General features: G+C 41.4%; 1 protein-coding gene across 5 annotated transcripts in view; it reads left to right on the top strand.

Annotated features, from left to right (window-relative positions):
• The window catches only part of SYNE3 (spectrin repeat containing nuclear envelope family member 3), a 115500-nt gene extending 89686 nt beyond the window's left edge, over positions 1-25814 (top strand). For all 5 annotated transcript variants that reach the window (XM_090033958.1, XM_090033957.1, XM_090033959.1 and 2 more), the window contains one exon: positions 8918-25814. In XM_090033958.1, the coding sequence (XP_089890084.1) occupies positions 8918-9115 (198 nt within the window). In that variant the 3' untranslated portion in view covers positions 9116-25814. The remainder of the gene's footprint in view (positions 1-8917) is intronic.
• The last annotated feature ends 500 nt before the right edge of the window (positions 25815-26314 follow it).

The following is a 26314-nucleotide window of genomic DNA, read 5'->3' as shown; positions in this document are numbered from 1 at the left end:
CCTAAAGAATTGACCTGGATATTTTCATTTTTTTCATGTGCACCCAAGGCAGCTATTCAATTTAAGAATTGCACAACGGGTGGCCCAAACCTGCAGACAAAATTGACTTCTTAAAATAGCAAGACAGAATCACTTCCCTGCCCACCTTTTTCTTTATAAAATTAAACCTCTTTGTCAGAATTCTAAATTTATTTTCAATCTACTGGGCTTATATTTACTATAGTTTTAAAAAATAATTTAAATAAAAATACTCAAACAGTATATGTTTACTTCTGAAAATTTAAGGAAAATCAAACCACTGAACTTGGAAAACACTGGTAAGTAGGGCTGTGCAAAGCTTCAGGTGCTGATTTGGTTCAGAGGAGATTCAGCCTGATTCAGTGGCTGAATCTCCAAATACAAATTGAATCAAGGACCAGTTAAAAGGTCTGAATCAATTCGAAGCTCTCCAGATCTTCAGAAAAGATTTGGAGAGCTTCGATGATTCAGGCAGTCCCTACTCTCTGCAGCAGGGAGCTGGAGCCAGACCCAGAGCTGATAAGTAGGGGGCAGGGGGCTGAAGGAGGGGGGAGGGGACCATGGGGGGGACCCAACCCCTGCCAGGCCCCATCCCCTGCCTGTTCCCCCAGGCCCGGCCCAGTCCCAACTCCTGGTGCTTTAAAAAAAAGCCTCACTCACTTGGTGCTGCCTGGTGGGGGGGTGACCCCTCCTGCTCCCCACTGCCCCATGCTGCATGGGGGGCTCTGCAGGAGCCCTCTGACTCCCTGCCCACTCCCCCAGCCCCCCCTATGGCTGCCCTGCCTGCCCCAGCTCCAGCCCTCTAAGAAAAAAAAATGAAAAATACCCAGGACTCACCAGCTCCTGCAGTGACCTTGGGGCTTTGGGGGGCTCATGTGGAGCCCCCACTTGCTGCGGGGCAGTAGGGATTGTCCCCCACCAGGCAGGAATCAGTGAGCCCAGGGGTATGGAGTTTTCTTTTCCTTAAAGGGCCGGAGCTGGGGCGGGCAGGGCAGCCATGGGGGGAGCTGGGGTAGGGAGGGGGAAGGGGGACTTACGGTAGAGCCCCCCATGCAGTCAGGGGCAGTGGGGGGAATATGGGATTGCTCCCCCGCCCATCAGCACCAGGTGTCTTGAGGCTTTTTTTTCCAAGGAGCCAGGAGCTGGAGTGAGCAGGGAAGCCACTGCCGGGGCTGGGAGAGTGGGCAGGGGATGGGGCCTGTGTGATTCAGAGATTCAGCAGCAGCCAAATCTCCGAATCATATTTGGCCGAATCGATTCGGGACAGTGATTCAAATCACTGAATCGAATCGCTGTCCCCCGAATCAGCTGAATCCAAATCCAAAGCGAATACTAGCCGCTTTGCACGGGTCGACTGGCAAGCCCCATGGAACCAGAGCTTATTGAAGCAATAAGAAACCAGCATCTGACATCTGTAGTCTTTTCTGAAGGTACAAAGAGTATCTTCTTCATTTCGGTTTTTTTCAGTGCAACTCAGTTCAATAACTAGATCATTCAGAGCTTAAAAACTAATTCTGAATGGAAAAAGAAGGAAAGCTTATTTTCTTCTTTCAATCTATGTATAAAAGCTAGGTGTGAGTTGCTGAGATATACTAACTCTAAACCTACAGGACATGGTGACCAGAAACAACCTGTTCAATTTACTAACTACAGTTAATACTTCCTTTTTAATAAATAAGTATGTTTTAAATACAAAAGATATTTGGATAAACATTCCTCTGCCCAGTATATTTACTGGTTTTATTTAACAAAAACGAGTTTTAAATGCTGTGTTTCTGCATTTTTAATCGAATTCTAATTCTATCCAAAAGCAGCTTGATGCAAATTACAAGTAAAGAATTAGTCATCTAGAAAATATAGAGTGTCATTCGCTAGTTTCTACTATAATAGAATGAACTGGTAAATTAAAGAATCTGAACAAATGTATATGAAGCTGCATGACTAGTGTATGTATAATGTATCCTCCTGGTTAGCAAACAGTATCAGATAAAGTATAAAGTCTATATTAATTGCAAATAAATGTCTCTTAATGATTACCAGTCACTGAGTATCAACCTTTATTTAAGTTGTCTTTGGCACTGGGTCATCAGTTGTCTTGTTTGAGCACTACAGATTTAAATACCCCTCATTCTGTTCAGAAATTTCCTCAATCAGCTTGGGATTATTTAGCAGATTGAAGATAAATCTTTGGCTGTTCCTAATTTTGAACTGTGGTCCACAGTGATCTTAATGGAAGACTGGGCTTCCATTCTGCAACAGCACTGTAGTCTATCATCAGGATGCACCAAGATATTTCTAGCTTGCAGCCATACTTGTCCATTTACTAATTTTCCCTATTTCCTGTATTCTTACTAAGCATTAGGCAGTCTCTAGACTAAAAAGAACTCATCTTCAACTGCTCTCAAAATGATACCACAAAGTTAATCTGAGATTTTGTGTGTATGTTGCCATGGCAAACTATAGAAGCCAGTGCTTTCTTATGTACAGTGTTCCTCTACCAAATTGTGTGCCACCCCTTTACCTGTGACACTGTATTATCCTAGGTTGTGCCAGCTCTATCAGTAGAAGCTAACCTTTAGCAATCCATTTTTGTCATAGTAACACATGGAACAGAACTTAATCCCAAGTGACCCTGTAGGAGAAACTGAAATACCCTCTATGGCCACATCCAGAGGAGCGTGGCCGTGCAGTATGTGGTGCCACAGACCCAGCTGCAGCACTCCATTCTTCACATTCGGATGTTTCCTGTGCTCCTACCTTGTAGCTCAGGGGGCGCAGGGGTTTTGACCCCTGGAAATCTAGGGGTCAAAATACCCATACAGAAAAGAAGTGGGGTGGTGCGCATGGAGACAATGCATGCCACCCAAAAGGGAGCCGAGCTGGCTGGAGCCATGCTGTAGCTGCAAGCCAGGCTCCAAGCTGCAGGAGCAATGTGGCTGCTGGCCCCAGCCTCCTCTACCCCACCTGGGGTAACCTGCCATGCACCAGAGGGCGCGTGGCATGAGCGTTCCCCGGGGACAACTAGCAGCGGCACAAGCTGTCCCCAGGGAACCAAATGTCCGCACTCATTTGGACGCGGGCCATGCATCTGTGCTAAATATGAACTGGGTTTTCTTTCTTTCCTTTTTTATTTTACACTGAGCCTTCTACAAGGCTGCCAGTTCATAGTCTAGTAGAGTCTGTGCACTCCCAAATCTACCAGAGAGGGAAGGAGGGAATTCTGTAAGTTGTTGACCTCCCTACCTCTCCTCTGCCTCCTGACACACACAATTTTAGAAGACGTTTTTTAAGAAGCCACTGGTTCCTTGAGACAGATTAACAAAGTATTTTCCTGTATTCTGGAATCCAGTTGGTACGAGGGCAGGAGGAACATGATTGTAGCAAATATTTTGGTTGCCAGCATAGGAACATTGGCCATAACTAAGTTACCCCCAATCTTTTATTCATCTCTCTCTGACCCATGGTATATGTGGTTAGCAGTTACTAGTGACATGCAGGCTTAATGGGTGAAAGTCCTCAGGTCCAGACCAGCTCTTTAACTACAGTATGAATAAATGACAAATGTGCATGTTCACAGCTACAGTATCAATGTATCTTATGGTTGGTAGCAAGCACATATTATTGAAGTGTGTTTTCTTATACACAGCTACCTGCACTTCACGTATTGCTCAGTCTATTGTTCAAATTCACCTTGACATTTTGGGAGGAGGCCTCATTGTACAACAAACTTCTAAAGTCTATTTTCATTTAAGTCTTAGTCAGTTTATACTCCCTGTGTATTTAATAATGTCTCTTGCCTCTTTATGGGTCACATCTAAGGTAGATCTTCATCTACTGCTCCATCTTCGTTTACAGCTGATGGAAATTAGCATAGGTTTTTTGACTTCAGTGGAGCTTTGCCAGTTGACAGTAGCTTAGGGTCTGGCCCCAAAATACTTCCAACATCTCCTTTCCCATTGTGAAGGAATAGGAACAGCAGTCCCACTGAACCAAGAAAGCAGTCCCACTGAACCTGAAATAGAGCTGCAGAACAAATGGACAGTTCCATTCCTGAGGCTCCAAAATATATTGTCATTGCATGAAACCAAAACCTTTCAGGCATTTTTTTGCAAAATTGGATAAATGAAGTCTCTTTTCTGATTCAAGAGGTCATCTGACAAAATCAGAGCGTGAGAGTGTGATGGGGCAGTGACTGAAGATGAAGATGATGCCATGTTCTGCCTGATTCAAAGCAGAGTTTTTCATTCCTGATCACTCTAATCTAGGCCAAGCTGGGGTTTGAGCCTGAGTCTCCCACATTCCTAGGAAGTGACCTAGATATATGGCATGAAAGACCTTTGCTCTCCCACTGTACACCTAGGAAGCCATGTTGACGAAGTCTTCTTTCAAAACTAAGTTTTAAATGTACTAAAATTTCATGTTGAAAGTGTTCCAACCAGCTGTCAGCTGCCACCATGACTTAGGTGTTCCAATTCAGAATATGTTTAGTTTTCCAGGTGCAAAACCCTGCTGCAGCCAGCAAAGTTAAGTGGAGTTGGCTTCAGTGTACAAGCTAGGTATTATGGACTTATCATTTCAAATTTGATGTAAGCTGCAAACTTCACAACCCATGTGCTCCCCCTCTTTGATCCCGCAGAGACATCATAATGCTGTGTTTGTGATAATACAGTCATTTCCATGACAACGAACAGTCAGAAGCACAAGATTATGACCCCTCTGTGTGATCAGGCAAAACAGAGAAGTCGGATAGAGAAGGAAAAAGTTCTTTATACAGTGGTACCAGTTATAGGCTAGCAGCTTCAGGCACAGTGAACTCACTTTCCTCCAAGTTTTGATCTAGTATAAAAATTCTTCCTTCTACACTAGTCTAAATTATTTAATGGCATATTTATCTACTGTTAGTCTCCATGACAGTATCTTGTATTGCAAAAAGCCCCAGTGAAATTAAATCAAAACTTAAGAAATACGTTAGTGTCAACAAAATTCATGGAGAATGCTCCGAAAGTCAGTACTATTTTACAGTGTCTCTATACAAGCAATGATATTTCAGCTATAGTCTGCAATTTATATCAGTATTACCAACCCCTGTTTTACAGATGAGAAAATTGAGCCATAGACAGGAACTTGTCCAAGGTTACATACTGAGTCAGTTATAGCCAAAGTAGAAATGATGTTTCTTCTAGCCCGAATGCATGTGTAGCCACATCTCCTGCAGGCAAACGCTGCACGAAGCTCAATCAACACTTTAGCTAGCTCATTAAGCTTGCCTCTCTCTTGGGTATAGTATAGCATCACACCAGCCTAAAGAGAGCATGGAGGATTCCACCTAGGAGACCAGTTCTTGTGGGTATCTTGGGTTCAGCAGGGGAATTAATCTACTGCTACACTTCTGCACAAGATGAACCTATCTCCATCTCTGAGGCTGGTGTGAGACTGCTAAAATCATGGTTTTGTTTCCTCCCTTTTGGGTTGTTTTGGGTACAAATATAGGAGCATTCAAGCAGGCCATAGAAGTTGAAAGGCAGTTTTCATGAACTCTTCTCTACCACCACTGAGCATCAGTTTATGGTTAAGCAGGGTCTCTCCCGCTCAGTGACCAACTATCTCTTCCTACCGCTCCCTAAGAAAGTTGTCACATTTCAGAGAGTGAGTGGGAGCTTGTGTGTCTTGGTGACATGCTCACCCTGAGGAGACTAAGGAAGACCTAGACCCCTTAAGGAATGTTTTGGAAGGTGGTAGAAGTGGAGATGGCCCACAGCTGGAGAAGCCCCGTGCTTTTCTCTCTAGTGTGAAGCAGAAATAGATTTTTAAAAGAGGGTGATGGCAGAGCACTGGTTTGGCAATTAAATAATAGCTCTGAATCTAAGGCAAGTTTCAGAAGCAACACCAAAATCTGAAGAGTGATAGCATAGGGCTTTCAGGAGCTCCTAAGGAAGCTAGGAATACAGGTCACACTAAATTTGGGGCAGGGAGGGGTTGTGTTCTTAACTCTTTAGCTGATTTTGAATATCCCACCTATAATGTCACTCCCACACTGAGTTGTTTACTATCACAGGGTCGCGTCTAGTAACATTGACATCAGAAAGAGCAATACTTCCTCTATATTGTTTCTGATATATCAATGCTTATTTTCTGAGAGTGGAAGAAACTTTTCTTGCATTTTTGCAAGGCAAAGACAATTTCTCCCTATATTTTCCGCCAAACAATACTACTACTGTTGACTAATAACAGTAAACATGGGCTGGTTTTGTATAGCTCTGGACTCAGAAAAAAAGAATCCTTTCCAAAAGATTGGGATCCTAGAACTAGTGTTTCTGCCATACTGCTGTACAATACAGCAGTATATGAGAAGATCAGTGGAAAATTATAAAAGAATTGTGATCAGTGTAGATAGACTTAGTAAAATTTCCATTGACTGGCATAGATCAAACCAAAGAGGTTTTGAATCAGTCTGTCTGTATCTGACGTCCCAGAAAAGTCTGGGACCTCACCCTTGTTCAATGTTGCCTTGTACCCTACTTCACAGAGTCCTGTTGCAATCAGTATAAGAGTGCTGAGTGGAAGCTCTTCTAGTTGTATCCATCTTTACTCAGAGAAAAGTCTCATTTCAGAGTTACAGGATTGGCCTATAGTAGTGAAACAGGAAATCCCATTAGGCTGGCTAGCAGTGTTTAGTACTTTGGGCACTCTTCAGAAATAGTTCATCCATGAGAAGAAACAACCCCTGCAATGCTGCCAAGGTCAGAGAAGTGAAGATCTGCCCTGAAAATGCCAGCTGTGCTCACTGACATTCCTTGAGGGAGGTTTATATCAGACTGTCAGTTTTTTCTAACATTTTCTCAGAAGCCACAGATGAACCCAAACAGATGAAACACCCACTCTGTCTATTCTGCTAGGCCCTCGGAATCTTCCTCGACTTGAATGGGCTTTCGAACAGGCCTTAACCCAGGACAGTGCAGCAGGTCAGAAATGGCAGAGCAAGCAGCTGTCACTCGAATGCTTTAACATCTGCCTCACACAGTAATTAAATCTCTGTCAGTCATTTGATAACAGAAATAAAGCAGATGTAACAGAATGCTTTCACCACATCACTATCTCATGCTTTAAGGCTGTATGTGGATTGTGTGCACTGATAATTAATGTATATAAGTGTTCCAGCATTTATATAGAGCAGGGGTGTCAAATTCACCTCCTGCTCTGGGCTGGATTTGGACCAGACAGCTCCTTCCAGGCTGGATTTGCAGGGCCAGTAGCAGCTGTGGTGGGTCTAGGGCAGTGGTGTCTGAAGCAGATCTGGTGGTGGCAGGGATCCAGGAGCAGCGGCAGGAGCCCAGCGGCAGTGGCGAATGTCTGGGCACAAAACAAGTCCCCAAGCTGTCCATTGGGGCCCTCTATTCCAAAGAATTCCCCTGAACTCTCTGGGCCAAATCTTTGACACCCTGGTGTAGAGCAGCAGGACTGAGGAGCTTTGCTACCAATGGAAATACCTTGGAAATATCCAGAGTTAGTTGTCCTAGTAGAATGGTCTGCGTCTGGGATCACTGCCATTACTTTCTCCGATGTGTCCAGAGGGCCTTTTATAAAGTAATACAGTAGGAGACAGATACTGCCTAATACTCAGGGCAAAAATAGGAGCCAGGCATTCTGAGGATCCTGTGGCTTTGAGCAAGTCACTGAACTTCCCTGCCTTCATTTCCTCATCTGTGAAAAGTAGTTAACAGCACCTCACAAGGGCATTGTAAAAATGTATTAGTTAATACTTGAAAAGTATGCAAGTAAGCAATAGTGTTGTAAGTGCTTCATAACATTTCTGGGATCCCAGTGTAATCCATGTCTGTTGAAGAAGCTGTCTTGTCCAAGTACCTGGATACTTTTAACCTAGTGTTTTCAGGGTCCTCTTAAAGACAGATGACAAACCTTGGGCATGCACCCACATGTGTACATGCAAGTAAGTCTTTTTAAAATTAGGTATTTATAAAGGGAGTTTTAGAAATCCTATTGCAAACCCCCTTACTTTGTATTTCCTGAAGTCCAAAGTATATTCTGTGACAGGTCCAAATCTAGATTAAATCCAGATGGCTAATGGAGTTATTCTGGATTTACTCCGCTATGGTTGAGAGCAGAGTTCGACTCCTCTTGCTTTCCTTCTTAGGGAACAATCACCAAGCCACAAATGTGATTTTAAGGAATTCTCCACATGAAATTCAGCTTTCACCATTTCTTGTGCCGCCCCCTCTTCCCTTTTCATTCTCTTGAAACTTGTAAGGACAGGACTTGTCTGACAAAGCATGAGATGCTGTAATGAAGAAGCCTTTTCTTACCCATCCTCTGCACAAGAGAAGTGGGGCTCAGATTGTGGCCAGGAGGTCAAACCAAAGCCTGGAACAACTTCTGTGTAATGAAGTCAAGGGACATGCAAAGCTCCTCTTCTGAAGGAAGGCTTAAACTAGTCTGGCTTCTTCCAAGAGGCAATTCTTTTGTTGGGTTGTGCATAATAACTGTTAAACAGACTTTTCCCTCTGTGTTCACTGTGAAGAGATCCACTGGCAGCCCTGGGATGGGTGATTTAGAGGATTTATAACAACTACACACTGATTAAATGCTTCTGCGAAGCCTAGTAACCTTTTGTAGAGGAAAATGTGTTCCTAATATCAAGGTCTGTTAGGAAGTGGAATGACCTTAAGAGAAGTCATTTAAGTTCCATCAGGAGAGTTAAAGTGTCAAAACACTCCAGAATGTGGATCATAGGGACCAGTTCGCCACAGACAAGATGAGTGCCATTAGTTCTGATTCTGTGCTGTTTGAGGGGTTTTCTCCTCCACCTTTTCCCCTCCACCCTTTTATTAATCTGTTTTTCTTGTTACACTGAATAAATGGATCATCCCTGTTTGGCTTTCAGAAACGCCCGGGGGGAATGTGTTCCTTCCTACATCGTGTGTGCTGGACTGCGTTGCCACTACAGTTACTCCTGCTGCTTCTGCTGCTCCTGGCATTCCTGCTTCCTCTGGCGGAAGAGACACACAGCTGCAAGCTTGCCAACAACTTTGCCCGTTCCTTCAGCCTGATGCTGAGATACGACAGTCCTCCTCCAACTTAACTCCTCTGCATGGCAAGAGGTGACACTCAGAAATCAAGTCTGCTTTCTCCTTGATTTCTTGACAATTTCAAGTACTTCTAGGTTTAGGGCTTCTAACAAGGCCACCTTATTAACTGGAAATGTGGTCAGATCAAAGCAGCATAAGGCTAATCCACATAATCAGGTATTAACTTTCAGAGCTAAATTAATCAGGTATTAACATTTAGAGCTAAATTAATATTTTTACAATATTATATGAGTATATTTATATTATGTGAATATATATAGTATGTATATATCAGTATAAAAATATACATTATATATATGACAAAACTAAAATCCACTGTTCTGATTTGATCCTGCTATGTTTTTTCTTCTGCCTTTGCTCAGCAGTGACTCACAGATGTTTAAAACTGCATTTTTGATGTTTACAACTGAAGCCAAACAAGCAGGAGAAAATAAGGGATGTTTCATGGAATTGTGCCAGAAAAATATTCTCAATGAGAATTGAGAGACTGATGAAATGGAGTCATGTTGAAATAAGCTGTTTAACATTCAGCCCTAGCAAAAGTTGGAAAATTATATTTAGGATCAGCAGTTAGCTTATCTTTGGCCTGAGCCAGCAATCACAGAAGCCAGTGGAAGGACTCCCGTTGATTTCAGCTGGAATGGACTCAGGCCATACTATATTGAGATGTGCTTTCTGACCTTCTAACGAGCTTTCTCCAGTTCTTGTGTTCTCTGTCATACCAGAACCTGGAATGGTAGAATAGGCTGGTGGAAAATCTGAAAGTAATAGTCTATTTTTCATAATCGCAACTCTAGTGAAGCATTTTTTTAAACTCAAATGGTAATATTTTTATATGCAGCTATCCACAAAGCCCTATACCGGTGAACTGTGCAAAAGAAAAAAATGTGATGATATTTCCCTGTTTTCAAATATATAGATCACCCACTGATTTTCCTGGGGAGATTCCTTGGGAATAGACCATAGAGTCTTCTGGCTGGAATGTAGCTTGATTGAGCATCAGCATCCGCAAAGCCACGCACAGACATTAACATTCAGAATCTAAACCTGATTCCTTTCGAAGACGAGTTGTTATACTAATGGTGGTCAGTCCAGCCTGCCATAGACTAATAGTGTCAACCACAACTATATTACAGGTTTCCAAAAAGTCTGAGACAGTGGGCACATCTAGACAAGATGCTACTGTGCAGTCATTACTGTGCGCTTATTTACTTGTGTAAAGTACTTGCAACGACTAAATAAATGCACAGTAACTGGAGTTACTGCGCAGTAGCACTGGTGAATGTATTTTAGGTGATGCGACTGCATGGTAGTGTATTAACACTGTCTGTGCTGTGATATGTTGTTGCGCAGTCAGCGTCTCGTGCAGACGTGCCCAGTGATGAGTATGCAGTCTGTGTGTCTGAATTATCATGTTTGTTTTATCAGCTATTTGTTTAATGGAAATGTGCGTTTTCACTACACTTTTAAATGTAACCTCCATTCACAGCTTCACTACAGTGAAATAACCGATTCTTTGTGGTGTTTTACCTGATTGGATCATGCATCTTTTCCAAAGAGATTACTTAAAATATTCTGTAGCTTTTCTAGAAGCTGTCCCTTTCTTCTTCTCTCTTTTCATCTTCTGAATCACAATTACCAAGAAAAGGATATTTTTCTTATCCTGGCTACTATTTTGAGTGAGATTTGACTTTTGGGAGCAGTAGTGGCCCTTTTTAGTTGTTTTTTCCCCCCCAGAATAGTTTCCAAAATAATATCGATTCTGCATTGGATTATTTTGTAGTCGTTGTACAGAGGGGCTCACTTTTATGTCTCTTAAAAAGAAAATAAATCTGGTCACAGAGGATGGGGAAGGATGGGCAGGAGAAGATGATAACAGGTGATTTGCAGAAGCGAGGAAGGAAAGAGACAAAGAGTGTTCAAATAAAAAAAGGAAAGTGTTAAAGAAGAAACAGGTTCTAAAATGGTGTGAAGCATAAGACAGGAGAAGAGACTAGATTCTAGAGAAGGAAAATAACTATTTAGGATCCCTCTAGTCCACCTTTGATAATAATTAATATTACTATCTATTTGATATTAAATAGAGCTTTGTGCACTTGAATTTCAAATGTCTCAAGCAAGGAGGCCTCTACCCTTTCTCTGAGGAAACTGTTCTGTTGGAAGAAAGTTCGCACTTGTTAGGGAGGCTTGTCTGTGCAACAAAGAGGTTCTGGAGCGCACAGGACTGACGCACTTAGAAATCACTATCAAGAAGAGGAGGTTGTGGTGGATCGGCCATGTCTGGAGAATGGGAGACCATATCCCCAAGAATATTTTGTATTGTGAGATTCGAGATGGCTCTAGAAAGCAGGGTTGCCCTCTACGGCAGTACCACAGTGTGTGCAACAATGATATGAAGTCACTGAACATCAACGCAGAAAGCCGGGAGGAGCATGTAGAATCCCGTCCAATCTGGAGGGAACGTCTGGCACTGGATGCAGCTCAACATGAACCTCCTTTGATCCAGAAGATGGAAGCAAAACAAGAAAGAAGAAAGCAGTGTGCTGTAAATTTGAACTACAACTTAGATAATATGCAAATCTGTTAAACTTGTAGCAAGCTGCGTTGCTCTCGAATTGGCTGGTCAGCCACAAGTCGATTCATCAGGCATCTGACTATAGACCTCTTACATGTGCACCATGATCCAGAGGATCAACAGTTGCCTACTGTGCAAGCATTTTTCTCTTTATTTCCTATAATGCACAAGGCCAGCATCAGCAATAGCAGAAGTGCTAATCTGGAGAGGATACCAAACTTTTAACCAACATGTCTTCTAGCATGCTAAGAGCTGATGTAGAGGAGAAGGGGCCAGATTTTATTTTAGCTGTTAGACATGGTTCTATTCCACCCTGATCAAGTCTTTGAAAAGCAATTAATGCAAAAGCCCTCCTCCTTGCTGCCTTTTTTTGACTCAGGCTTGAGGGTACAGTGATGGTGTTTTACAAAAGCAGATGCAGGAATGGACTTTCAGGGAGCTGAACAGGGTGGAATCAGCTCACACTCAGGCAGCCCAGTCCACTTAGACTGGATGTGAATCAGGCTCAAGGTGTCTGCTGGTGATGCCCTGGACCTGTGTCACTGCCAGATCAGGCTAGATACTTTCAACGTGGATATTCAGATGAAAAGTTTTATAGAAATTTAAATTTCAGCCCAAAAGAGGGAACACAGCTTTTTTGTACCTTTTTTTTTTTTTAATAAACTAGTGTGCAACTACAGAATTAGAAAGAAATGCTGGCAGAGACAAAATGGAACGGGGGAGAGAAGCATGAGGGAGAAAGCAATGGTGCTGATTAGAACTGGCTGTCTGTGGGGAGGAGAAACCTGTCAGAGACAGAAGGATGACAGGAAGAGAAAATAAACTGTGAGAAATAAAGGTGTTTAAATATAATCAGAAGGGGAAGGAAGGCATTAAGCTCCGTCTTCCTCCGTGAAGGAGCTGGTTGGAAAGCAGCTGTAATTCACAGGAGATGTAGCACATGGATTGTTTCTTTGCAACTGTTCTTTCCAGTAAAGGCTGTCATGGCTTCTTTCTCTCCACTCCACAATTGAGCTAGTTCAGAAAACATACAAATTCTCCTCAGTACTTGTCTCCAAATTGTTGGCAGCCCTGAAGGAACAGCCCTGTGGCTGCACAGCAAGGATCTAATCATCTAAGATCTGAACCATGCGCTACTCCCGCCTCCTTTTCAGATCAAATGGTTTCAACATATACAAAAAAACCCAAAGGCAGAGGGGAGAGATGTAGCAATTTTTGTGGATTGCCACATTCCACTTCTTTAAGAGCTGCTGGACTGCTCCATTGTGGTTAGGGAATGAAGTAAAACAGCATGAAAGGCAACAAAAAAAGAACTATGGCAAGGGGGAGTAAAGCAAAGGGAAGATCAAGGAGGAAATGGCCAATTTTCTTTACATGAAAATTACAGAATCCCCCATGAGTTTCTGGGCATTGGCCTTTCTGATCTGGATTGCTTTCCTGAGTTCACCGGTGGATTTTGCAAGGATTGGCAATGCAAATGGAGCAGACATTACAGAAATTCTTTCCAGGCAGAGGGTCAGAAGAAAATAACTGTAATGTCACCTTAATGCTTCAGTGTTGCGGCAGTTTTTAAAAAAAAGAATTAGAAACACAATTTTTGCTCTTGGGGGTTTCCATTGGATTTATTCTTTAAATATTCCCATTATAAATCCTGAAGTACTTTGCTTTACTTTGCTGTAAATCGCAGCAAATCAGTGGGGTTTTTTTTTCCTTTTTATGTTCAAGCAGGTAAACATGAAGCTTTCTCTTATTTGTAATGGAAAAAAAGTTAAACTATTTGGCCCCAATTTCTTTCTCACTGGGTGCATCTACATGTGTGCTTTGCTGCAGTGTTGACTAATTAGCTCTACAGTAAAGCGTCACTACCTACATGTGCACTGGTGTTAGGGTGCAATAAATTAACTAACTCCATCATAGGATAGTACTGTCCCTGACAGTACTACCCTATGGCAGAGTAATTATGTGCACTGAAATGCAGATGGTGTAGATGATGATCAGGGCTGGCTGGGGCACAAGGGTGCTAAAGTTCAGGGGCTTTGTGCACAGCTCCACACTTTAACACTCTCGTATCTCAGCTGGCCCCTCTGCTGCCTGACGCCACCACCCAGATCCTGGGGCTGACCCCCCAGAGCCTGCTGCCAGCCCAGGGCTGCTCTGCCATGGCTCAAACTGTTGCAGTCCCAGGCTCATGCGCAGATGCTGCACTCAAGAGCAGCTGACTCAGGTGCAAGCTCTGCCAGAATTTATTCCATCATGTGACTAGGACATGTAGATGCACCCACTAACACCTATTTTACTCTGGTGTAACCTTATTGATCTCAGTGAAGCAATTCTCCATTTTTACTGGCATAAGCAAGAAGAAACTCAGATCCTTGTCTTAAAGAAATGTAGAAGTTTAAGACATTAGAAAATCAAATTAAAATGTTAAAAAGTTAAAAATTTAAGATGTAAAAAAAAAGAACGAGTGAAGCCTTCCCCCATGTTTCTTGCTTTAATTCAGAAGCAGAGGCCTAGCATGTTCCTGACTGTTGTATGGTTCTTTTACAGCCAGCCCACCTTCAAGAAAGGCAGCAGCCCTTAAATAAATTAAATACAATTGAATCTGCAAACTCTGGCTGCATCCAGATAAGCACGGCTTTGCGGTATGCGGTGCCAGAAACCTGTCTGCGGCACCACACACGACACAGTCAGGCATTCCCCATGCTGCTAGTATCCCAAGGTCAGAAAAACCTGCGCAGAGAAAAAAGCAGGGTGGCACACATGGCAGCAACTTGCACTGCCCAGAACTGGAGCCTGGCCAGTCAGAGCCACACTCCGGCCACCAGCAGGCTCCCAGCTCTAGGAGCACTGTGGCTGCAGCTTCTCTGGCTCCCGGGACTCCAGGTATGTCTGCTGGAACCAGTACCGATGCTGGTCCCAGCCTTCCCTGCCCCACCTGAGGTAACCTGCCACACGCCAGAATGCACGCGGCACAGGCATTTCCTGGGGACAAGCAGCAACATCACAGGGTATGTTATTGCTAGTAGTCCCTGGGGATCCAAATGTCCACACGTATCTTGACATGGCTCCTTTGTGGATCTAAATCATACCAAATTACTCACTCGGCATGTAAATGCATTTTGTCTTCAAGAGGCTAAGTTTTTGTGTGTGGAAAGTTGTATTGTATCCAAGTCCCGTGGCATGCAAAATGGCACTCACAATTTGAGCCAGGTCAACATCAATCTCCCTTTGAAACAGTAGTTTGACAAGCACTCCACTGCACATGCATCAAAGTCAGTAGGAGCTCCACGTGTTCTCCCAAGGACAGACTTCAGTCACAGCCTTTTAGAGAAAGACTTCAGTCTAATTTATGAATTGTAATTGCAGAATTTATGATTCTGTAACCAGACGCTTTCAACAGTTTTCAGCAGCTTCAGTACAATGAAATAGAAAATTACTATTATGCTGCATACCTATTTATAGATCATTCTCCAATTCCAACCAGCAATTTAGACTGTATTCAATACTATTTATATAATACCTCCTCCTGTTCTTTGTGAGAAAAAAATACGTTCTGTTATATGCAAGCATATAAAAAAGTAATATTGTCCTAACAACACAGACAGTGCCTTACTATTGTGATTTGTAAGCCACATATTAGCTTATTTGCCCAGGCCATGTATGTTTCCTCTAGTCAAGCATTTTTGGTTGAAAATACTAAACTAATTATTTAAAACAATAATCATTGTATAGGGATAACTTTGAATAATTTTCAAGTTTCTTGTCATCATTTTCCATCTCAGCCTAATTCTTTTCATTGGGGATAGATAAAATCTTCAGGAAAGAGCTAGAGTTTCTCCAAACATTAGGCTTCTTTGGACAATATAAAAAATACTCGCTCAGTTATAGTAGAGTTGGAAAACTGCTGTAGCTACAATGGTCTAGGATATGTATGACATGCAAGGGGTTTTTGTCATCACATTTATTGGTGGTGCTTTGGGCCTGGAAGTTTGTTCAACATCTCTCCCAACTACACAGTTGGTCCAATAAAAGATAGAACAAAAAAGCCCATGCCCCACTCTGCTATATACATCTGCTCTGGGATCTCAGGAATTTACTTATGTTGATAACTTCCACAACTTCAAACACAGAGTTTTCTATTTTGTGTTTGATGTGAGCGTGTAACTTCCATTCATGCTTCTTTCATGTTCAAGGGGATAGCTAGGCCTTAAAACACTTGGCTGTACAAATATGTAAAGGGGGAAATGGAATTCTGGAAACCTGCATGTTTAAACTAAAGAGCCTTTCTTATGACTACTTTTCTACTAAAGTTCACCCACATGACTGACTCCTCTCTGCAAATTTCATTCATGTCTGTGGAGCATGCACTTTTCCCCTTTTTATCCCCAAGAAAAAAACAGTCCTGCATAGTGCAATGGAGTGCAGGTCTTACTGCAAGTGTAGCCTTTGGGCATTGTGGGAAATGCTGAATAATGGTTAAAGGATAAAATTAACTAAAACATTTGTTCCACATTCAATATGTATTTTGGCTTAGATAGAGATGTAAAATGTTGGGGTACTTATCCAGATAAATCCCTTTGATCAAAATCATGCATGTATTGCTAGAATTGCTGCTAGAATTGCTGCTCTTGACAACTTTACTGTCCATTGCTTAAATTGCTGTTCTGCAACTGAAAACACATATTTATGCCATGAATTATAAGGTCTCCTTCCAGGGCCCTTGGGGCGGGGGGCGGGCTGTCAGGCAAGTTCTTGGTGGTCCTTCTCAGACCATTGGCTTGCTCTGAGCCATTACAGTGTATTGTGTTAATTTGGCTGTTGGTACTTGGCCACTTGTGAAAGTCTGCTTGCTAAGACACTGTAGATAGCACTACTTATACAGACACTAAACTATTCAGTTACCATTGTTAACATCTCTACTATATTTCTATGTAATCTTGAAGAGTTTGATTATAATTGGACTAACTAGAGAGAGATTTGGGGTTTTTTAATCAGAGGTTTTTTATTTCATATAAACATTTTTTTCATTCCTTTTGCACTTGCAGAATGTTAAAATAAACCAGACCCAAGAAGCTAAAGTCATTCTGTTTTCCCAAAAATATGAAACAGGATTAAATAATTCTCATGTGCACTCTATTTTTTTCAGTTTTGCCTTGGCCTGTTTAGTTTAAAACTGGAGCATTTGTTTATAGAAGAGTTATCAGCAGCCCCTAAAGAATAGGCCTTATCATGAATAGGCAGACAACTGGTAGCCTAACCGGCACCACTATAATTATGCTGCTATTCACAAGCGAACCATTGTTACCTAAGCAACTTTAGCTGGTAATAGGTAGCTTCAAGCTATCTACCCTCCTCCACCTTGCTCTGTTTTGCTGGGACTGAGCTGTAAGGATAGAGGTGAAGCACCCTAATGGCACCCAGAAGGCATAATGATGGCTCATCTCATTGCTGCTCAGGATAAGACAAGGTGTAATCACAGCACAGCAGTCTTGGCCTGTGAGGAGCTCCCCAGTACACACACACCATACTCAGGCTTCAGACACTTTTGCGTAGGAATGTGGGGATGCAGAACTTGCCATGCGGGCATGGACCCTGACTCTGGCCAGTACCCTATGCTGCAAAAAAGGTACTGGGAATGGTGGAAAGGCACATATGATGCAACTCCCTCCCCATAACGGACCATAGGGCTCTACTGAGAAGAGGTGTTGTGGCATTTTCAAAAGAGGCATTAGCATGAACTAATATAACTGGATATGTTTATATTATACATTTTGCAAAATTTTTGGCTTCAGTGGCATCCCGTGACAGTGAGTTCCCTGCAGTCTATGTGGTGTGAGGGAAGGTAGTGCCCTCTGCTAGGTGAAACTGCCCACCATGTATGTTTACCACATATCTCTTTGCTCCACATCTGGCCACTCACCCCCTACCCCCCAGTTCTGCATCTGGCCACTCACCTCCCCCACCCCCCGGCTCTAAATCTGGCTGCTCCACTCCACGTCTGACTGCTTGCTGCCCCCCTCAGGAGTGCACTTATTAAAAAGGGGGCCACCAGGGGTACACATATTAAAGGGTTGAAAACTGCTGCTCTAAACAATGTTTTGTTTTTTTCTGTGTCCACTCTGCAACACCTCTTTTCTCTGAATTGTGCCTTTTCAATCTCTCTTCATAGAGTTTTTCTTATGCCCTTACTCTTCTCTCCATCCTCTGAACCCTTCTTCTTTTCACAAGTGCAGCAAAAATCTGACCTGTCCTTCCTGTCCCAATAATTAAAACATTTATCAGGGCTCTTGGTTACTACAGACTGCCTCACTTGGTTACTACAGCCTGCACTGTGTCTTCCTCAGCTTCCGCAGTATGACTCCAGTCTTTCCACAGGTGCAGCTTTTTGGTCTCCCAATCTCTTATCCTCATCTTCACACCCAGCATAGTTCGGCTCTAGCTTCCATTTCAGATCTTAATTCCTATGCCCTTTACCACCCTCTTCATTGCCTTCTCCCATTCCTGTCTTCATGCTGCCCCAGGAATGGAGCAGCCTCTTGAATCCCCAAATGCCAGGCCCTCAACCCTGTCCTCCTGATTCAGATCCCTCCTGAAGACTCACTACTTTTAAAAGGTCCTTGACAGTCACCCGTGTTATTATTTTACTCTTGAATATTTTAAGTTAATTTGATGTATTTCAGCTATCTCCCCTAGATCTCCCAGTCCATCTTGCCCTCTCTTTAATCTGCCTTTCTTGTTGGATCAGGGACCATTCTTATATATGTGCTTTATAGAGATCAGATCACATGGTTGACATTTTTCACAAATTAGTATTAGTAGTATCATTAATAATAATAATATTGCCATCAACCTTGCAAATAGCACACCTGAAGATTTTTACTATGTTCTATTTAAGCAAGTACTTATGGCTAATCCAGTTACCAGATACAGAAGTTTACCATTTATCGAGAAAGGAAGGCCAGCATTTCAAATTCTATTGTGTTATCGCAATATCATCACTGACGGTATAAGCATTACCAGGTGCCTTGCAGCCTGGAGTCTGCCTGTTCTTGAGCTGCCTGGAATGTTTGAACATTGCAATTCTACATCATAATAAGCTGGGATATTTTTCAAACTGAAAAATGGGCACTTTTAACAAACCAATTTAAAAAACCATTTATCAACCATAGTAGCTCCCTTGTTCATTTGAAAAAATGAATGCAATCCATTTCTTAAAATACATAATAGTAGATAAAGGCTACAAGAGGAGGATGCAGGCCAGTTTCAGCCCCTCCCATCATTACTAGGTCTTTGGCCTAGAGCTGCTCTCTTCCTTCTTGAATTCTTTCTGAGGTGGTGGTTTTCATAAAGTGAGGCCCCCAAAATCTAAATGTTTCCTATGTCAGTTCCAATAAGAGTAAAACACCACAGGCATGGTTTTTTGTTGCAAATATGTGTCCCTGTACTTGGCAAATACCATCTATCTGTTTCTGTGATCTATGTGTAATAGGAAGTGTAATAATTGTACTACTTGAAGAAAGGTGGCATTCCACATCAATATAATTATCAAGCACAGCTTTTAAAAGAGATTGTGTGTCTTAAAGGAAAAGCCATACTGGTTAAAGATGTTTATTTTAGTACATTCTCAATATTTTCTTCAGGTAAGGACCTGATCCCTATGAGTTGATTGGCCCCCAAAAGTTATTTCCCATTCAGCAAATTCCCAGATCCGGCTCTAAGTATGTAAGCTATTTAGATACAGTGGGCACATCTACTTGTGTGCATTTATTGTGCAATAACTGAAATTACGGTGCAGTAGGGGCACACGTCTACACATAAATTACTGTGCAGTACAGACACACATCTACAATAAATATGGTGACTTACACTGACTTGAGCATAAATTCGATACCTGCATCATGCTGGTATCAAATTTACGCCCGATTAGTTATTGTGCAGTAAGGCACATGTAAACGCCTTACTGTGCAGTTCAGACACAGCATTAATGCACTTTAATACCTGCACATGTAGACACCAGCCTATTCAAGCTTACTGTGCAGTAACTTACTACACAGTAAATTTAAGTCAGCGTAAATGCACATGTAGACATGTCCAGTATAGACATTACTATTATGTTTTAAATCAAATCTGCAACTTACATTGTTTGTGTATTTGACTGGAAGTCAAAAGACAATTCTAAACTCTTCTGAGTCCTACTTTGGCTTGTTCATTTCCATATTGGTGAAAGTACTTGAAACGTTTATTATTTTTATTTTCTTTTTATATTTCTTTTGAACCTTCCATTTTCCATTTTCCATGTTCTCAGATAGTTCCATGTGAGTATTTTCTACCTGAAATGCATCACAGCTAGATTTCCAACTGCTTACTTTCTCCTCACTTATTTATTTGATTACACAGGACATGTGTGATACAATTGTATGAACAATAATGTGGTGTTCAAAATTTCTGGCATTGTACTTCATAGGATGTAGCATTTCATCGACATTGAGAATTGCTACCAAACTTGGAAGATGCATTATTGTTGGTATACAATTTTTTTACATTTGCGCTCACTTCAAGACCCAATTTAGTTAAAAGACTAGATGAAGGGAGATTATGGTCATCTACATCCCATATATCTGGCCGCTTTATGCCTTTGTTTACTCTTAAACTAAAAAGAAAGTTGAGGAGAATTTGCTAAGAATTGCTAAAACAATTGCTTTCAATGCAGGGTACATTGAAAAAGTACCCAGGGTGATTTCCAAAAAAGGGAGAACACAAGATTAAGAGAGTCTTTCTTGTATGCAGCAGGCTTTTTCCCCAGAATTTGAAAAAAAAATAACCTGGTGCAATGACTTTTTCTTTGATCACACTTTAGGTGGCGGGGGTGGGGGAGGGTTCATTATTGAAAGATATAACTAAATATCAATGTATTTTTTTTTAATTTCCTCTTAGAGATTAACTGGAAGACAAAATCTGAACTTCCTGGAACTTTATAGGGTGGAGGTATGGCATGTGTATTTTTATTGGGATCCACATGTCATGAATAGAGCTCAATTTATAACAAGCCATACCAGCTCCCTGATCCTGAATGCTACTGAACTTTAGGGCTAGATACGGACAGTCAGAAAGCCCAAGCTGAATCAGTTTAGTCTTTGCAGGTTAGTCTAAACTGCACAGATTAAAATGAAACAGAAGTGAACAGATGTTTACCTTTGATTCAGGAAATGTAGCCACATGCTTGCACTGGCTCAGGCCAGAAGCCAAGGGGTGCTCAAGCACAGCTCTCTGGTTGTGTGTTCAATTCTGCTGCCCCTGAGGTCTCTGGGATTTGCAGTCCAGAATTATATCAGCAAGACTCTGCAGAGTTGCTCATCACTTCCTCTTCCTGCTTCCAGGTGCCTCTGGGATTTGTAGTCCACAGTCACAGCCAGAATTAAGTTTGAGTGGGGGAGGAGGTATTTAACTCCCCTTCTTGGCCCCAGACCCCAGTCGGGTTTTGCTGGGGATGGGGGCAGCCCTCCCCTCCCCACCATAGACTGGGCTGCACCCCCAGCTTGGCTTGCCCCCGCGCCCCTGTCAGCCAGCCCTCACTGCTCCAACTAGGGAGCAGAGGGGTGGGGCCAACCCTGCTCTCTGAAGCAAACAGCATAGCCCAACCCAGGGCTGGAAAGCATGCTGGGATGCTGGGGGAATGTGATTTAACTTAAACAAGAAAGGGGTCTGGGAAAGAAGTTTCATAAACTGGTTTGACCCAAATCAGTTAAGTCTGATACTACATTCAACCAGATTTATCTTAAACCAGTTTCAGCCATTTTGAAACGGGTTTATGTACACTGAGCTTCTGTTCTGTTATAGGTTTAAACCAGTTTCTGATCACTTAAACTGATTTATGTGTAACTTCTGTCCTTAGCCATGGGGGGACCAGCACAAATCCAGGTTGTAGTCTCTGACTGGATCAGAGCTCACCTAAAAGCTGGGAGGGTTTTGAAGTCCAGACCTGAATCCAAGTCCCAGTCTTGTAGTTCAGTCCCACCTCTGCTCTGCCCTACGTGCTAGTATTCAATCAAAACAAGTGTTAGAGGAATTTATAAAATGAACATCTTCTTTTTACACGTTGGTTGATGCCAATATTTGTATTTATTAATTTTTGTGAACAAGCAGTTCAGCTTAATCATTGGATACAAAATGCTTTTGGGGCATCAGAAGAAACTAACTTGACAGATGTGCCTTTTCTGTTGTATGTACACAAGCACTGGGATTGCAGGGACCAGTCATACATTTGTTATCTTATTTATGATTTTTAACACATTTGTGATAAATTAGTTTCAGTTCTAAGGTAAATAATACTGGAGCCAAATAGTTGTTTTTGTACATGTGCAACTTATCACAGTTGATATCAAGTCCAACCAAGACTCCTTGTCTTGTTTGGACCTTTCCGTAACCTTTCTGGCTTTATTCAGGGAAATGTGGACCAGCCTATTTTCTTATAAAAACTGTGGTCTTTTGGAATGTCGTACTTATTTTTTTAACCCTTTGCTCCTATACTCATTGGATGCAAAAAAACTGTAACAATAGTATTTTTGTAAACTGCCACTTGCTTTGTGTTTAAAAATAATATATACATATTTTATGCTATAAAATGCTATGTAGTTGTTAAACTCTTGCGTTTAAAAATATTTTCTTATATATCTTGCAAAACCTGAAGAACCTGTAAGCTTCTTTGTCATGCCTACATACCTAACATGTAACACTCTAATGGCAGTAATGTGAGACTAGTCTAAATGAAAAATACTGTGGGACCTAATGCATTTCTAATGTTACTTCATCATACGTAGAGGAAAGAATATGGTGCATTGTTTCAAAACCCAGGATTATAGTAAAGTAACATTTCCCCAAAATCCCAACTGAAAATTATGGAGGAAAATTCCATAGAAATATAGCCACTAGCCACTGGGGCCTAATTCTGTGGTCCTTAGTTATACTGTGTTGAATGTTGTTTTATAAGTGTTCCCATTAATTTCATCAGAATTATTAAGACTAAGCCACTATGCCATTTAAATGAGGGTGACAAAGTAGGGTCTTTTCTTAACGGGTACCTCCAGCTTTTCAAGTAGAGAAGGGGTTATATGTTTAATATTGCAGGGTGAAATGTTAGGTTGTGTTCTGCACTATGGGTTTTTCTTGCGTATTCTGGACTAATTCTGTAGCTGGAGCTCCAGATGAAATTAATTAAGGTCCTGTGCACAGATGAACACGATAGAAATCTACAGTAAAATATTGCAGAATATGCAAAAATGGCCTGATTTGTAAAGTGATTTGAAATAACCGCTCTCATTAAAGTCAGTAAGAGGCACGGGTTCTCAGAACCTCTTAAAACAAGGACCTGGGTGTTTAAAAGATTCATGAGTAGTATGCAGAGGAAGATTGTACTCTCTGACTAAAAACATTTTCTGTGCCTCAACCTGGCCATAACCACCTATTTCTTTAAACAAAATAGGCTGGTCTTCCACTGCAGAGTCCAGGGCACTGCGACCTTGTGGGACCAGGCCCCAGTATTTTGAAAGTTTACCCTTTGATGTGGTTTGGTGTTTGCAAGAAGGAAAAAGAGCTTGGTAATTCATCACTCAGTACTCTTCCCCTCTGACTGCTTTGTGATGTTTATCACTGTTATCAACGGAGTATGTTGAACTGGACTGTAAAATCAGAATATTTTACTGCATGTGTTTTTTTTAATAATTGTATGCAACGTTGCCATTATAATACAGTAAATATCTATGTGTTTTTCTTTTTAAAGACTTTTCAGTTATAGTGAGTTGCTTTTACCATTTTTTTTGATATCAAATTATTTCCATCAGTATGTTTGTGCTGACCTAGAAACCAAAAAGAACAAGATAGGCAGGACTAGAATCTGATTATGTCTGCCTTCTTCTTTGTCTATTGTCCTCACACTACAGGTAAGTAACTTGGCACCTACATGATACTAAACCTGTAAAATGCAACAGGCCACCTTTCCTAAGAAGCTATACTAGTGCCTGTAATAGAAATATATACTACTGTACTAGAAATTTGCAGGAGATTTAGAAGGAGAAAATTCATAGAACCCTGTTACACTTTATTTGGGATTCTAAAGAATGGATGATCCCTGCTCCGTGTTCCAGAGGAAGGGAAATACCTCGCACAAAAAAAAGGAGAAAAATTTACCCCAAAATGTGATGATCATTCTTACCTATGCAAGTGGATGATCATCATCATAGTTAAGTATGTACTGTATTCTGTATCTTAATGTCCCTGAATACTAATTGGGACATGTATGTTAGGACCCAAAAATCTCCTTGGTATCCAAATAATTTCCTGTTTCTTTTATGAATTCTGAAAGGTTGTATTCCAAAAGAACATCTGAAGTTAAAGAACTCCAAAAAACCAATTGCATCCTGGAGCTGGGGAGAACCTCTCCACATATATTGCCTAAATGTCATATATTGGGGTATATTTTTGGAAGGCCTGTTGTTGCTTTGGTCACATGGACCCTTACCTAAGTCTTTGTGTCCCCTTTAAGGTACTCCTATAGGGCAGTTTCATGTCTTTCACCTAATAACCTTCTGTCATGTAAGTTTAAACTCTGGTGCTATACTGTGTGGAAGTGTGATTTCCACCTTGTGGGGAGCCATGACATGGAGAATGTCAGATTATGGTGACATAACGATAATATCACCATCTTACATTGTCTGCTTTAATCAGAGCTCAAAAGAGATCACTACTTTCACTAGCAGCTTGTTTCTTTTCAAAGTAGTCTTTCCCATGGGTTATTTAATGTTTGTGGGACTTATACATTCCTTTCATTGCCACAGGGTTTTAGGCAAACCAGCTCTGAAATAGGCAAATAAAATTGGGGAGATTTTGTTCTGCATGTAGTTAATTCAGGGATTTGCTTCTAGCTGGGTGGAGAGAATAGTGCATGAGGTTTTCACAGGCCTGAAAAGAAAAACATGGTTTTATGGGTGAGTGAGTATTTTGTTGACTAAGTTTCAAGCATCAGTGGAGTCCACAGCTGCTCAGCAGGGGCTGATACAGTCAACAAGAATTACTGTAAATGATTTTAGAGGGCATTGGAGAACCCTAGACACGTATAAATATACAAGTTGAATATTATTGAAGAAACACCTGTTTTAGATAGTCAGCCCATTGCAACAGGACAAAGGTTGCTGTTCAGGTCACAGCACTGAAAGGTGGCAAGTTCAATAAATAAAAATATGCTCAGATGCTCAAATAGTGTAAATCAGCAGAGTTGTATTGAAGTGGATGGCGCTACACTGATTTACAGCCAAGGAAGATCTGGTTCATAGTCAACAGGAAGCTAAAAGAATCATCCGTTCTGTATTTCTTCCCTATCTAAAGCACTGATTTAAAATTATAATTGGTAAAAGCTCTGTCCAGTACAGTGAAGTGATTTCAGATATGAATGCTCATTATGTGTTTAGGTGATAATGTAAAAAACCTCCCATCATTAAAAATGCTAAATTATTGAGTAAGGTTACAGAAGGATAAATATTTAAATTTGGTTAAAATCAATAGGCTATAAGACGGACTGAATTTTAGGACATAATCACTTTATACTAATGGCTAAGCTGATGCTATGCAGAGGGGATGAGTATTAATCCAGCAGAAATAAAAGACAGGGTTCTCTTTCCTTAAGTTACTATTTCAAGCTTTCTGAAATTAATTTCTTAACATTCAATGAATGCAGCTCAGCATCCGACTGAGGAAAAGCACTCAGATAAACATACATGGCTGGAGCAAAAGAAAATGAAGCCTCATCCGGTTTTACTGTAGCATTCATGGTATTACGAAGGATTGCAGTATAATCCTCTTCAATGAATAACCCTAACAGATGTTATCAGGGTGGCTATGCACAGGCTGTGGACCTCTGGATAGAACTCCCTCGGTGGAAGTCCGGTTCGTAAATTGTTCTAATGGGCTGCTTGATTTGTCTTGCTGTTGCAGCAGCGTGGAAGGCAGGCGGTTAACAATGCCCTTAAAGTATGCGTTATTCCCATCTGGTAGTCATTACAATGCTGTTAAATATTTCATGCTTTTCATTTTACAAACAAATACACACAGAACTAATCTTTTTGTTTAATGTTTCTTGATTGACATTTGGATGAATAGATTTGTATTTTTTAACTGACGATTTCATGGTGTCTCTGCCAGGGCTTTTAAAGGAATATGGAGTAGATCTCAACAAACTTTTCTGGTGGGCTTTTGTTACACTATTGATATAAAACATGATATGGGAAAAATCCAGATGATGAATGTGCTGTTCAATCAGCTGGGAGCTCTTTGCTTGCAAGAAGATAGCTCGATGAAGTGCAGACAGAGACAGGCAGCAGACAGTGACTGCTTGTCAGCTCTAACCCAAACTGTTTCCTTCCGAGGGCAGTGGGAAATTCAATAGCTCACAGTACCACTTGGCCCTTCATTGGAGATCTCAAAGCTCTTTCTCAAACAGCATTTTTTGAATCTCACAACTCTACAATGTGTTAAGTAAGCCTCACTACACCCATTGTACAGAGAGAGAAACTGATACTGGGGGGGGGCATTAACTCAGCATTTTCAAGCCTGAGGTACCCAGACCTGT

This window comes from Crocodylus siamensis, chromosome 2 (genome assembly GCF_052110815.1).
Source record: "Crocodylus siamensis isolate JL-2025a chromosome 2, ASM5211081v1, whole genome shotgun sequence".
In the NCBI taxonomy this organism is placed as follows: Eukaryota; Metazoa; Chordata; order Crocodylia; family Crocodylidae; genus Crocodylus; species Crocodylus siamensis.
The sequence above is the reverse complement of the archived record's forward strand: the minus strand, read 5'-3'. Positions and strand labels throughout refer to the sequence as shown.